Source organism: Salvia splendens, chromosome 22, assembly GCF_004379255.2.
Source record: "Salvia splendens isolate huo1 chromosome 22, SspV2, whole genome shotgun sequence".
Taxonomy (NCBI): domain Eukaryota; kingdom Viridiplantae; phylum Streptophyta; class Magnoliopsida; order Lamiales; family Lamiaceae; genus Salvia; species Salvia splendens.
In genome coordinates, this window is record NC_056053.1 from 21,815,041 (window position 1) to 21,830,953 (window position 15,913).

The 15,913-nt window shown below is 36.9% G+C and overlaps 1 protein-coding gene across 1 annotated transcript; it reads left to right on the forward strand.

Moving 5' to 3' along the window:
- The first annotated feature begins 11,788 nt into the window (after positions 1 to 11,788).
- Positions 11,789 to 15,804, forward strand: LOC121787251 (delta-1-pyrroline-5-carboxylate dehydrogenase 12A1, mitochondrial-like). The gene is made up of 16 exons (XM_042185931.1): positions 11,789 to 11,974; positions 12,290 to 12,369; positions 12,611 to 12,714; positions 12,868 to 12,935; positions 13,096 to 13,153; positions 13,247 to 13,360; positions 13,461 to 13,544; positions 13,628 to 13,732; positions 13,853 to 13,966; positions 14,160 to 14,291; positions 14,388 to 14,477; positions 14,622 to 14,711; positions 14,909 to 15,118; positions 15,199 to 15,309; positions 15,391 to 15,470; positions 15,541 to 15,804. The coding sequence occupies exons 1-16, from the start codon at positions 11,895 to 11,897 to the stop codon at positions 15,677 to 15,679; spliced, it is 1,659 nt and encodes a 552-aa protein (XP_042041865.1). The 5' UTR covers positions 11,789 to 11,894; the 3' UTR covers positions 15,680 to 15,804.
- The last annotated feature ends 109 nt before the right edge of the window (positions 15,805 to 15,913 follow it).

Consider the following 15,913-nt stretch of genomic DNA (forward strand, 5'->3'; position numbering starts at 1 on the left):
CTGATGAAATAAACATCTTTGACCGGACTCGTCTTTGGTCTGATGAAATAAACATCTTTGACCGGACTCGTCTTTGGTCTGATGAAATAAACATCTTTGACCGGACTCGTCTTTGGTCTGATGAAATAAACATCTTTGACCGGACTCGTCTTTGGTCTGATGAAATAAACATCTTTGACCGGACTCGTCTTTGGTCTGATGAAATAAACATCTTTGACCGGACTCGTCTTTGTGTTCTAATTTGGCGATTTTCGTCGCCGGGATCGAACTTTCCCTTGTCCTAATTCGGCGAGTTTTATCGCGTGGATCGGACTTTCCCAGTTAACCGAAGTGGTCTTATGCAGTAAACCTCTTTGACTAGACATGGTCGTCCTCGGTCTTATGAGGTAAACTGCTTTGACCGAACTTGGTCGTCCTAATTCGGCGAGTTTTATCGCGTGGATTGGACTTTCCCTTGTCCTAATTCAGGCAAGTTTTATCGCGAGAATCGGACTTTTGTTGCAGTTCGTTTCAGACGAAGTGCTTGATTCTTAAGCAGAATTGTGGTCTTGTATCCTCTTTAGAAGCTTTGACACACAATCGTGGGCTTGTTGCAGCTCGTTTCAGACGAACTGCTTGTTTAAGCTGAATTGTGGTCTTGTATCCTCTTTAGAAGCTTTGACGCACAATCGTGGGCTTGTTGCAGCTCGTTTCGGACGAACCGCTTGTTTAAGCTGAATTGTGGTCTTGTATCTTCTGTAGAAGCTTTGACTCACAATCGTTTAGCTTGTATATGTTCTAAGAAGGGGATCAGCCTTCGAAGAACAAGATACCTCAGTAACATTTGTAAGAGACGACACGCACATAGACAGACAAGACGCATATAGACAAATAAAAAGCACATAGAGACGAACAAAAACCAAGCAAACCAAAGAAAGCACATTGACCGGACTGTCTCTTACAAATGGAACTTTTTGAGGTTGGAAACGTACCATGTTCGGGGTACTTGTGCTCTTGACACGTGAGTCAATTTGTAAGACCCTTTGCCGAGGACTTCTGACACCCGATATGGAACTTCCCATGTGGGTTCGAGTTCGCCCAGCTTTTCTGCTCGGCTTACTTCGTTGTTTCTCAAGATGAGATCTCCCACTTGAAATTGCAGCTTTTTCACCCTTTGGTTATAATACCGGGCTACTTGCTCCTTGTACTTGGCTGCTTTTATGCAGGCCAATTCTCTTCTTTCTTCGGCCAGATGTAGTTCGGCTCTTAGTCCGTCACCATTCATTTCTGAGGAGAAATTGAGTTCGGGGACTGGATATGCCGATCTCAACCGGAATCACGGCTTCAGTGCCGTACACCATCGAGTTCGGCTCCGGTGTGACTTCGGTCATTTCGCCGGCCTCTGATTCCGGCTGCTGTGATTGCTATGCTTGATGGTGCCGAACTGATTGCTCGGCACTTTTAAGCGCAATCTGCGAACACACTTGCTCTTTTTCGATCACCTCGGATGACCGCTATCTCTCCTTTAGTGGAGAAGGTGTTCGGCGAGGATGCCTCTGATCGCTATGACCGGGCTTCTTTTTGTCTTCTCTAGATGAGCTGTCTAAAGACCGTTTTCGACGGTCTGCCTCATCGGCACGAGAAAACTTGTCCGCAATGTCCCACATCTCTTGAGCTGTTTGCGGACCGCACTCCACGAGCTTTCTGTAGAGAGCTCCGGGCAGGATTCCATTTTGGAATGCCGAAATGACAAGTAGATCATTGAGATTATCTACTTGTAGGCATTCCTTGTGGAATCTCGTCATAAAATCGCTGATCTTTTCGTCGCGACCTTGACGTATAGAAAGCAGCTGAGCCGAAGTGCTTCTGGCTTCCGCTTTCTGAAAGAACCTCCTGTGGAAAGCATCCATTAGATCTCGGTAGGATCTAATGCTGCCTTGAGGGAGGCTATCGAACCACCTTCTTGCGTTCCCGATTAGCAGCTCGGGAAACAGCTTGCACATGTGGACCTCGTTGAGACCCTGGTTCGCCATGTTATATTGATAGCGTCCCAAGAAATCATGAGGATCCACGAGTCCGTCATAGGTCATCGACGGAGTTCGGTAGTTCTGTGGTAGGGAAGTTCGGGTAATATCGTCCGAGAACGGAGTCCTCAATGCTCCGTACATGGCGAACCCGACATTTCTTCGGTATGGAGGAGATGGAGTTCTCCTGTGATTCCGGTACCGAGGATTCTTTCTTCTGGAAGACATGATACTACTGCGGTAGTGACTGTCTCGTATGGAGGGAGAGAGAGAATCCGCCGTTTTCGCCTCCGGCTGCTTTTGGCTTCTCTGCAGGAAGGTTAAGAATTCCTCCTGCTTTTCCGCCAAAAACAGCTTGACAGCCTCGTTCAAATCGGGCTGCTGGGAAGACTCGGTGTGACGGCTTTTGGAGCGGCTTGTTCCTCCACCATGAGAACTGGTGGTGGATTTATCCCTAGGCTGTTTTCCCGACCTATGGGATGGATTGGCTTCCTCCTGGTTCTCACGGGCAGGAATACGGGTACTCTGCGACCTGGTATGCATTTTTTGGGTTGAAAAAATGGTCAAAAATTCGCTTTATCACAAATTTGGTTCTCTGTTTCCCACGGACGGCGCCAGTGATGATTCCGCGAATTTTTGATGATGATAAATGCTCGTAAAAATAAATTACGACACAGAGAATTTTACGTGGTTCGATTTACTGAGGTAAATCTACGTCCACGGGGAGAAATGGGGGCAGGTTTGTATTGCTTGATCTGCGAATTACAGCTTACAACACAGACTTGCTATATGATTATTTCTCTAGAGAGATTCTAACCCTTTTCTACCAGATCTAAGTTCTATTTATACATTGAACTAAGATCGTGGCTTACATCATCACTCTAGGTCGTGGATGTCGTGTAGGTCATGGCCTAAGATCGTGGCCTGAGTTGACGCCACGTGGTAGTGGGTGTGTTGGAAGTTGTGGAAATCCTGCATGGGTCCACTAACTCCTTGTTCGGTCGAATACTGAGACCGAACTGCTTTGGTTGCCGATCTGAGAGTAGAGCTTGATGCCGACCTGAGAGCAGAGCTTGATTGGTTGGCTTTTACCGAGCTGTAGGCTGAGGCCGAACTCTTTGGTAATGCCGAACTCATCCGAACTCTTTGGTCATGCCGAACTCATACTCTTCCTTGGGCTTCGGGCTGATGGGCCGTCATTGCTGTTGGGCTTGTTTAGTCCGTACCCCATCAGAAAACAGAACTGGAAGAATTCAACTTCAACGTTTAAGTCTTTGAGGCAACATGTGTGTACAGAGAGAGAGAAAGAGGGCTTCTAGTTAGCCGTGTAATAAGTCGTGCCTATACACACATATTAACGTATATGGGTGAGAAATTTCTTCCCACGTATATAGCATAATAAAGAAATATTGAGATCTAATATAAATAACTTAATAATGTAGATCATCATTTGATTAATGTAGTTTTAGCATTTTAATTTTCATTTTTTACTTAATAAATTGTTGTATTTTATAGTTTTATATAATTTTCATTATTATAAAATTTTCTAGACTAAATTATAAAGAATATTGGCTTGGTTTGGCGCATAACCAATTATTTTATTACATGGACCCCTTATTAATTGAGTCGTTTTAGGATGCTAATATCATTATATACGTATATGATTGATGTATACACTTGATGGGGCGATTTCAAAAAACTTTGACATGGTATTCAAACATAGACAATTTCATCAAATTTCATTATAATTATATAATAGTGTAAACCTTTCAAGTATATATTCAACAAAGTGAATTGCGATAGGAGAAAATTGCTCGAAAAATCCATAAAATTTGGTGAAAAACCTAGTTTAAGTATTTAACCCAACTAGTATGTTTTTTTATGAGTATACACCCATATTCATTAATCGACGAAATCGTCCACTTATGATTTCTCAGTTGTCATATAGATATAATTTTCACTACAAAAATTGCAGCGGGGTTATTGCAAATGATCAAAACTTCATGATTTTTTGAACTGTTTTTAAAATTTGCATTAATCAATCGGAAGTTGACCAAACTTTATGATATTTTCGGCAATTTGTTCGTTGCAAAAGTCATGAATCCAGATGGGCAATCGGTCAAAGCTGTCCCACCTCATGGTTGATTTTGACGAGGGAGAAAAAAAAATGATCGGTGGTGATTTTGTCTTTTATCAAGTCAAAGTTTGGCTCATAAATAACCCCACACCCCACATATATAGGGATCGAAAACGTTGAAAGCTAATAATTGGTCTCCTGTAATATTAAAATGACTTGAATAACTGGGTGATTTCTTTACTTCAAAATTAGAACAATTAAATATTTATATTATTGGAAAATCAAATCCACATTTATTTTTTTCGGTAAATAGAAAGAAACAAAAACTAAGAGGAAGAACTATCGAACCATATATTATACTTTTTACCACATACTTATCTCTTATTTCATTATTATGAGACTATTTTTATATAATAGTAGTATTAATTTTATAATAAAATGTAGTGAAAAGTAAGTAAAATTTTAGATTTGTTAGTGCTAATTATAGTAAAATAAAAGTGCACTGAAATTCCTAATCACGGATGGATGAAAAAACAAATCGAAACTCAGACAAAAATTTATTTTATTTGTGATAGTAACTTAGAAAATCATCGTATAGAACTAGTTGTTAAATCTAATTTCTATTAGAAAACGACAAATCAATCTTGCGTTTATGTTTTTGAGTAAAATTAATCTCATTTTGGAGTAGTATACTCCAGCATCCATATTGTTTTCTATAAAATATATATAGTACTTATATTATAATCAATACACATAATTGCTCACGATCAATACACATATATAATTGCTCACTATCGATACAAAAGCCTAGTCACCCAAATCTTAGTAGTACTCCCTCCGTACGTCATTAGGAGTCTCATTTTTTAGCGGTACGAATTTTAAGAAATGTTAAAAAAAAGTTGGTGGAAAGAGTTAGCGGAATAGGAGTTCCACTTGCATATAAAGTATTAGTTTTAAATGAAATGTGAGTGGAATGCGTTAGTAGAATGTGAGACCATATTACCATTTATGGTAAAAGTGAACCGGGACTCCTATTCGCGGACGGATTAGAATGGAAAAATGGAACTCCTATTCGCGGACGGAGGAAGTATTATTTTTAGAAGAAGTAGAACGACATCGTTTCGAGATTTTCAAAGCCTATTTTATAAAATTGCAATTTATTAAAGTAAAAAATAAAAATATATTCCTTTCTCGTATGTTTATTTCTATTGATTCCGGTCTCTCCAAAATTGATAAATATCCACCACCGATTTAGATAATTGGTAACTTCCTCGACGTACGGTACATAGTTTACTTTAGGAAATTGTATTATTAAAATATTCAACGTTTCAAAGCTTAGAGCATCCGCAGCGGTGGCGGTTGGCGCCACCGCCGTCCGTGCCAGCGGCAAGGCGAAGGACCGCCACCGCTGCAACCGCGCCGCTGGCACGGCGCTGCTCGATGTATCGAGCACGTCCGTGCCAGCGGACGCACACGTGGCGGTCTCCCATTCGCCAACGGCATAGCCGTTGGTTTCAAACATTTTTTTATTTTTATTTTTTAAAAATCGGATTTTTATTAAAAAAATCGATAAAAAAAAAAAAAATTTCACTTCCCCAAAAAATTATATCCGTTTATAACCGTTTTTCCCCACTTTTTAATTTTTTTTTATTTTTTTACCCCAAAAATACACACTTTCATCTATAAATACCCCCAATTTCACTCCAAAAAATTCACACTTTCACTACACAATTCTCATCATCAATCTCTCATATCCATTTTCATCTTCCTCTCACACCCTACAACACCACTATGTCCGGTAACGACGACAACCCAAGCGGCTCTCACGGTTGGAACCCCGAATGGTTCGGTTCGCAACCGTTTCATAGTCCGGAAACGGAATATTCGGCCCCTCCTCTCACCCAAGATTCGGGCGTTCCGAGTGGCTACCGGCCATACCCAATCGACGATCAAGGTGCCTCCGATGGGCGCTACGGGTGGACACCGGAGCCTAGGCCTCGCGCCCCTTCCCAAATGCCGAATCCTCCATCTCGCGCCGGTGTCCGCACACCGTACTCACCGGCGGAGATGGAAAGATTGTTCAAGGCGTACTTGGAAATCTCCGAAGATGCGGTGGTTGGAACGAACCAATCCGGCGATCACTTTTGGTGGCGCGTCTCTAGCCGGTACAATGCACACCGGCCGCCGGGAACGATCGAGCGCAACGAGAGTATGGTGCGCAACTGCATCGGCCGAGCCAACGAAGAAATTGGCAAGTTCAACGGCTATTTCATCCAGGAGTCCCGGAATGCCGGGAGCGGCCGAAGCGAGGTCGACATCATCACCGCCTCGCTGAGCACCTACCAATCCATGAACGGTAAGTCGTTCAAATATCTTAACGTTTGGCAGGAGACGCGGACGCACCCGAAGTATAAGGGAGGCATAACATCCTCCTCTAGCGGCTCCTCCAAACGCTCACGGTCGGCATCCCTATCCGACGCCGGCGAAGAAGTGGCTAGCCAACTCGCCGAAGCTAACTTGGGTAGCCCCGATGCCCAACCAAGCGGTTCCCGACGCCGACCGCAAGGTAGGAAGAAGGCGGCGGCCGAACGACGTCGCGCCGCGACTCCATCTGCCCCTGCTCCCGAACCCGCACCCTATGTTCCACCTCCACCCCCGAACAACTCGTTGTGGGCCATTTTGGCCCAACTCAATATGGCCGATAGGTCAACTATGACCCCCACGCAACTTCAAACGCACGAGTCCATGATATTGGGTTTCCAAAAACAATTGGGGTTGGTGCCGCCGGATGCGTAGTCTTCCTCGGGTTATATTAGCCAATAATTATGTAATTTTTAATTTTTAGGAGTTTAATTATGTAATTTTTAATTTTTAGTATTTTAATTATGTAATTTTTAATTTTTAGGATTTTAATTATGTCTTTTTATTTTATTTGTAATTTGTTATTTTTATTGTGGTTTTTTTAATGAATTTTAGTATTATGAAAATGTTTTTGTGTAATTGAATTTTATATTAATTGTGATCGTCCTTGCGGAAGAGCACAGTTGTGGGTGTTGTGCTCTTGCCAGAGAGCAGGCATGAATAGTACCGCCCGGGCCCACAACCGTGCCGCTGGCAAGAGCACGGTTGTGGATGCTTACGCTCATAGCTTTGGACTTAGTTATGGTCCCATTTAACCAGTCCAGCTTTTGGCCTAATTACGTAGCCTATGTTGTTAATAATATTAGCCTCGATCATTGACTTTTTAAATAAAATGCTTTGATTACTGTTACGGTACTATATCGGGAGTGGATCCTCTACTATTTGAGATTTTTCTTCTCTTATTATTTGTTCTTTTATTTATATTTTGCCTTTATTCTCTCACTCATATAACTTGCCGATTGTCTTATCAATGAGAGGTACTATTTATTTTCCAAATTGAAGAATATAGATGACTCATTATAACTGATAAGCTCATGAATTATTTACCGTATAAGCTCATAAATTACCTAATCGTGCAAAATACTATAAATAATTCTATCACTTAATTACATTCATAAATTATTTAATTATCAATAGAATTATATTTTAAATAACATAAAATTGTCACATTATTCAAGATTATATTGTAAATGATACTCCCTCCGTCCCTGAAGAGTATGCACTATTTCTTTTTTCGTTTGTACCCAAAGAATATGAACATTCCAATTTTGGAAACTCTCTTCTCTCTAATGAGATAGGATCCATTCTACACTAACAATACTTAAAAAACTTTCTCTATCTATCTCTCTCTTACGTTACCAATAATGCATTAAAACTCGTGTCGAACCCAAATTTCGTACTCTTTGGGGACGGAAGGATTATAAATTATCACTTAAAATTTTACACTAATGATCACATTGTACAATCTAGTGATAATCTTATTTAGGACTACTAGCATATAATACTCCCTTCGTCCATCAATACAAGGGGAGTTTTGACCCGACACGAGTTTTAATAAATGTAGTAAAAAGTTGGTTGAAAAGATTAGGGGAAGATGGATCATACTTTTATATATTATTGCTAGTTTTATAGTAATAAAATGTGAGTGAGATGAAATTGGTGGAATGTGAGATCCATTACCTAAAGTAGTAATAAGCAAATTGAAAATTTACTAATAGACAGAAGAAAATGGCAAAATGGGAAGTTTATTGGTGGACAGAAAGATTATATGAACTCTAAGATTAGTTAAATCGGATATCAGGATAAAATTATTTTTAACAAACTTGCGAGATTAGTCCAACATTAAGCGAAAATTATATGTTACTCTTCAATTCATAAACATTACAATAATTTTGAATATTGTGATTTTAACTCCAACTCTACGCCAGTATAATAAATAATTTCTGAGCTTATACAATAATAATGAGTTATATTTTATCACCACATTTTTAAGCTGAAAATAAAAAGTAGTAGCACCCTTATTGATAACAAAATCGCAAGTTAAATTATGTGAAAGAAAGAAAGCAAAAACATGAAAGAATAAATAAAAAAATTAAAAGATTGAAACACTAAAATCCATACTAATAGTTGTATGAAATTTAACAACAGAAGGATCTAAAATAAACCAGCTCACGTTTGAACTAAATGACTAAATCGGTGAGTTATAATGAGTGAAAGAATAAAGGCAAAAAATAAATAAAAGAAAAAATAACAAAAGAAGCAAAATCACAAATAGTAGAAAGAAGAAAAACATAACAGCTCATATATTGACTAAAACTGCGTCGTATTATTCCACAACACCCTCTGCTGTATTTTAGCCACAGCAGAGGATCTACTCCCTACTTTATCTAAGCTTTCTGATTTAAATACAGATGAAGACTAGCTAAATTTCTTTTTTTTAATAAAAAAAATGAAAATTAGTTGTCTTGTGCGTGCTTGCGTGTGTATTATTAGAACAAGTAAGTTCTAGTTTATCCATGTTACTATAAAAAAAATGATTGAATTGACTTTTGGAGAGTTACTAAAATTCATTTAAACTGTATGTACCAATGAACTTTATCACAGTCAACAATAAAAGCATTGGAGTTGAAAACACTAATTAAATAGTTTTTCGCATTAATTCTTCAATTGTCTTCTCTCCCTTCACTTTCCCGAAATTATGACCACATGCATTTTGAAGCCTTAACATTATTAAGAGAACAAAATTGAATGACTGTAAATTAATTTTAGAAATGTTCACGTAATCATAAATTTAAATATCATGTTTCAAATCTTGATAATATAATCTAATAATTAATTACTGTACCGTAAAAATAGATATATACTTTAAAAAGTTACCCCCTCATAGCAAGCATCCCGGGTGAAAACAAAACAAAATTGTAGTATATAGTAAAATATTTAGTGATTATTTAATTACAAAGTCGATTTCGTGAATTGATCATTTATCATAGTTAAGTTGAATACTAGAGTCGTTGTACATCACTGACTTTATTTTCTAAATTTTAGATAGGTAACTAGAAACAAATGCTTCTTTCCTTCGTGATTTAAAGATCTGTTTATTTAACTTTGTGAAGAAAAAAAATAACAAAGTAGTCGTTATTTTATAGACATAAGTAATTTTCAGTGTGGCGGCGAATGGGGAAGATGAAGAGGTGAGAAAAAAATGAAGGTAAGATGGAGTGGATGTTCATACATAAATTTGGGCAACATGTTAGAATTAATTAATTGTACCATGTGAATGATAGATTGAGCTACAAATTTCAACTTTCTTGTCAATTTATTATAGTACAAGTTGAAGATGAAGGTTACAGGTGCATCATCCATTGACACTCTATACTATGTGTATTTTTATTGATATAATCACCAAACCATTTATACTATGTGATTCAGTCCTTATAAGATATATGGAGAGTCATTAACGTAAGACTCGAGCTAGATTCTTGGCAATTTAATCCCACTAGTGCACTTGTATTATATTCAACAAGGTCAACGGTTTCATTTGAATTAGATGAAAATTTTATGTATAATTTGAGTTAAGGTTATTTAACTATAAGTAGGGATGGATGGATGGATGGATGGATGCAGAAAATAATAGTAGGACTAATATTTTTAATTTTATGAAAAATTATATTTTTCAGATTATTAATAGAGGTTTTTATAAATTTGAAATTTTTATTTAATAACTATAAATACAAGCCCCTTGCTTCCCTTCTTGGTGTCTATTAGTGCAGTACATCAATTTTCAGAATTTTCAAATTTTCTGATTTTTTGTTTGACCGAAAATTAAGCTAACAAATTAAAACTTAGTATTTAACAATCAAAATAACATCATTTTGATTTTAATAAATTTGGGAGAAAATAAAAAAAATACTAGTGAAAGTTTGTGTATTATCGACAAATAAATCATTGATTTTTGAGAAATGAGAATGTTGACTAAATGACAAGTATTGCTCATGAGGTCTCGCAAGTATTTAAGAGCATACCAAACTTTGTATAGTGAATATGTATTGCACATTTTGTATCCACATGTGTTCATAATGTTAGTCTGGTCCTAGCTTTCGAGGTATGTTGAAATTAAAAATAAAAATGTAATTAGTTGATATTGTTTTCCTTTATTAGTTAGTGTTTAGCATTTCATTTGTTTGTATTTGTGTCTATATATATAAGGCCTTCTTTGTATTTTGCAATTAACTTCTTTCAAAATGTAGTCCATAATCAAAATTTCTCTTTTTCTTCTCCACTCTGTCTATCGAAAGTTTTCTCCAATTTTGGCAGTTACTTCATCCTCCTTCAATGGAGGGAGGTTTCTCAATCCAAACGAATTCACCATTTTCAACAAGGTAGAAGACAAATTTGAAAATTAAAGAAAACTACACAACAATGAATACCAAAAATAATGGTCGCAAATGATGTGCACATAGGGTAAAATTACTTTAGTTACTTTGTTATTATTCTACAAAAATAGAAAATATACATACCAAAAAATTAAGTGGCGATAATAATTGAAGCCAACATGATTATTTTGATAAAGATTGATAATTAACGAAAAGAGAAAAAACTCAAATGTCAAATGATGTGTCACAGCCAAACTTTCATAGTTGAGCATTAAAAGACAACCTATCACGATTCATCATGTCTCCAAGAAAATAGTATAAGGAGTATTATTTAAAAATTTAATTGAAAACAATTTGCTGTTATTCATGTGTACCTCTCATAATAATCAATATAAATATACCACTACTATATAGTAAACGGAGATGCTTAATATGAATACTTGTACAATTTTGTATTTATGTTATAAAAAAATTTGATCCTGAAATTTTTACTAATAATTTAGAGTTGCAATTTAGTAAAGTTGGTAGTTTATTCTATTCTAAATCAACCTTAGTTTTTTATTTGAAATATAATACACGCATGAGATCATTTGGATATGAACTTATGGAAAAACACATAAAATATTGGATTATACAAATTGATGTAAAAATTATGAAAATACGTTAAAATAGTGTGAAAAATTACTGAATAAATTGTAAATAAGACAATTGATCATAAACTTTGACTTAATAACATGAAATTTAATTACTTGTACTGATTTTCAGAGTTGGGCTTATATCTGTAACAAACAAAAATGTTGGATTTTTTGTTTGTATTCAATTGGGCCGAGCCCAACTTACATATTCAAAGGATTCATCTTTAATTTCGCAGAGCTGGTAAAATCAACAGAATTGAATTGAATGATTGATCAACAAACTTCAATATTTAATGCGTGTGAACCTCAAATACTGATTTCCTCGTCACAACCAAAGATACGCAGCCACCACATTACGCTGAGTAAAAAATAGACTGAACGAATCATGTACGGCTCATTTGTCTCGAGGAATCTGAGGAACAAAGCTGCTTCAATCTACTGGTTTAGCAACTCCAATCTCTCGAGGTAACTCAAAAAACTGGTGGATTTGTATATTGGCTGTGGCGTTTTATTCGAGAAGTTGTGTTTTTTGAAGGATTTTGTTAGTTCTTGAAATTGGAAGGTTGATAAAAATTGAATCTTGATTGATTTGGTTGTGAATTGTGGTGTTATTTTGTGTGTATGGGAAAGAAGAGTATCAGATTTATTTATTTTATTTTTAGCTTTATGTTGTCACATGTTATGAAGAAAAATGCCAATTTTTCTGTTGGCATGTGATGACTGAATTCGAAAATGAAATTTGCCATTTGATGAGTGCTATTAAGAATTGTCTGGTTGCAGATGTGTTCATTCACTACCATTTGCGACTGTGAAAGCCGAGGAAGTATCAGCCTCTCAGCCAGCTGAAGTGCTCAATTTAGGTACATAATTTGGGAAGTGATTTAGTTGAAAATTCAGTTTGAATGTAGTCTAGTTCTTTCTTCACTGATAATTCTCTTATTCACCTTTAGTGTTACTGTAATCAGAAATAAAGATGTGGTTGTGTTGATGAAATATGTAGTGTTGCTGTTATCAGAAATGAAATGCATTTTATGTACTGAAATGTAATGTTACTATTATCTGAAAAAATATAGTTTAGTTATCACTTTACTGAATAACCAGTGCAAGGAAAATGGACAAGTTCTTCTACTTGGAATACCATCCCGGATCCTCTGAATGGCGAATCTTTCATTAAAGTTGCTGAAGTGAATCAGAATGAAATAAAGGTAGCCTTACTACCTCCTTTGTCTTGTAACTTTTGTATCTTGCATTCAACAAGTGAGGCATTAGTGTGGTGAAGTTGGCTTCGGATCCTACTAATCTTACGTTGTCGAAGTATCTCCCCTGAAGATGTTCTTACCATTGATGATTTTTTGCAGCCTTTTGTGGACAGCTTGGCGCAGTGCCCAAAACATGGTTTACACAACCCATTCAAAGCACCAGAAAGGTTATTGCTGATTTATCTCTTTGTCCCTTTGAATTTGGTCTTTTTTTCCTGTGTTTTATTCATATTCTTCCTATCTTTGCCTTTTAGTAGATGACAGTTTTGTTTCCCATGCAACTCGGTTTCATTTACCAAAATTGAAAATAAAAAACTTATGCCTCAGGTACCTCATGCTCGGAGACGTAACGACAAAAGCAGCTCAGAAGCTGGCCTTACCTGAGGTTAACTCCTAACTCAAAGAAAACTAGGGAGTTATACCAGAAAACTGATGACTTCTAATTAAATTCGAAAGAACATTTGCATTTTGTTTCTAGGTTTCTGACTTCTTCGCCAAGCTGATACAAAGGGTGTCTCCAAAGAGCTACCAGCAAGCTTTTATGGAAGTTTTCGTTACACAGAAGTTTTTGGAGAACTTTTGTGGTGATCAGGTACTGCAGTTATCCCGTTCAGTTTTGCATTCGACCTTACCAGAGATCCCAAAATTATTGCTTCATATTATGAACTGTGCGATTCATTTGAAACTGGCAGGTTCGGTTCCTGGCTAGGTCGTTTGGAGTACCTGGGAATCATCTAGGTCAGCAGAGTCACGGTTTTAGGTGGCCATATGGCCCGGTGAGTCCTATTTTTTTCCTTGTTAAATCACAATAAATATGTTATTTTCATTAACTGAACGTTATGCTAAATGATTTTTGTAGGTTGCAATTATCACTCCTTTCAATTTCCCATTGGAGATTCCGCTTCTTCAGTTGATGGGAGCACTTTATATGGGGAATAAGCCACTTCTTAAAGTTGATAGCAAGGTAAGGGGTCATATATATTTTGAAAAAGAAAATTATGTTACTCGGTTTGCATATATATCAATTTTAGAGCGATTGAATATATTCAACTTTTGATGATTTGATGATTTTTTATGTATGTAGGTCGCTATTGTTATGGAGCAAATGCTACGTTTGCTCCATGATTGTGGGTTGCCTGCGGAGGACGTTGACTTCATAAACTCGGATGGAGTTACTATGAACAGAGTTCTCATGGAGGTATATGCTAGGGAGACAACTACAAGAAGTTCTCTTATGCATTCGATCAATGAACATTTATACTCCATTGTTGGTTATTGAGAATGTCAAAGCTTTTGCGAGAGAAATAATTGTTTCCATTGTTATGTCATATGCTTTTTCAATAGACTTTACATTAGCAACAGAGTTTTTCTTTAACATTTCTTATCATTAGGGAAAACCGCGTATGACTCTCTTCACTGGTAGCTCGAGAGTAGCAGAGAAATTAGCTCTTGATCTTGGTGGGCGTATTAGACTTGAAGATGCTGGTTTCGACTGGAAGATTCTTGGGCCTGACGTACAAGAGGTTCAAAACTACATTTCTATGCTTCCAAACTTTGCACTTAACCATGCAACTTTTAGTGTTTTTAATCATTTTGAATTTCTTTTCTTTATTCTTTAGGAGAACTATGTTGCTTGGGTGTGCGATCAAGACGCATACGCATGTAGTGGGCAGAAGTGCTCAGCACAGTCGATTCTATTCATGCATGAAGTAAGCTACAACGAGTCTTATGCTGATAACTTTTGCTGAAATGTGCACTTTTTAAAAAAAAATAAAAATTCATTGACACTTAAACTTCAATATCACTTATTTTTTCCCTTGAAATCATCTTTCAACTATTCATGTCTTCAACAGAATTGGGGTAAAAGTTCGGTCTTGGAGAAACTGAGCGGTCTTGCTGCTAGAAGGAAGTTGGAGGATCTTACAATTGGCCCTGTTCTTACTGTAAGTACTCGTCTTCCCCATTCATCCCTTGTTTCACTATATACTGCCGGCTATATTTAGTTATACGATTAAGAGTGAAAAGAATTAGTAGATCTTGCTCGAATTTCAATACTATAACAATATAGCTTCAAAGTTCACTTTCTTACAAGTATGTGTTGTTTTCTGTATCGGTAACGTGTATGTGTTTCTGCTTGTAGGTAACAACTGAAGCGATGCTCGATCACTTGAACAAACTACTCAAGATAAAGGGATCAAAGCTTCTTTTTGGTGGCGAGCCTTTACAAAACCATTCTATCCCAGCAGTATACGGTGCCATTAAACCTACTGCTGTCTTTGTTCCACTTGAAGAAATATTAAAAGACGTGAACTATGATCTCGTAACAAAAGAAATCTTCGGTCCATTCCAGGTATGATAACCAGGAAAAAGCTTTAAATGGTGATGTGCATTTAGTGCTTCAACTCTTATTTATATGTATCACTATTACAGGTTGTCACGGAGTACAAACAAAACGAGGTTCCATTGATACTAAAAGCACTTGAAAGGATGCACGCGCATTTAACAGCCGCGGTTGTTTCGAATGATCCTTTGTTCATACAAGTAAGATTAAAATATCTTATTTTTTCGTGTATCATATTGGAGTATTATATAAATATTTATTTCTTATATTATTTTTTGTAGAATATCATTGGAAATTCGGTGAATGGAACTACATATGTCGGATTGAGAGCAAGAACAACGGGAGCTCCACAAAATCATTGGTATAACACATTTTGTTGTTCAGATTTTATTCCTGAATAGTTAGTTATACTTATTCTTATATTGCTATAGGTTCGGCCCCGCTGGAGATCCTAGAGGAGCTGGAATCGGAACTCCAGAAGCAATACGACTCGTTTGGTCGTGCCATAGAGAGGTCATTTACGACAATGGCCCAGTCCCACAAAATTGGAGCACTCCACAACCAACTTGAAACAAACTATCATCTTTGTTATTCCCTAGAATTGATTTCTAGACTATAACTGCAATTTTCTAAAACCCCTGTGTACTATGTTGATTTATCGATTCAGATAACATCACTAGAAACTAATTTTATTAGATTGTAGTTTGTTTTCAGCTACTATATATTCTGCTAAGATATTTGCAAATACTCTGGTACCGTTGGGGATGGGGGGTGGCATCGAATGCGTCCAAACCGTGCATTGTG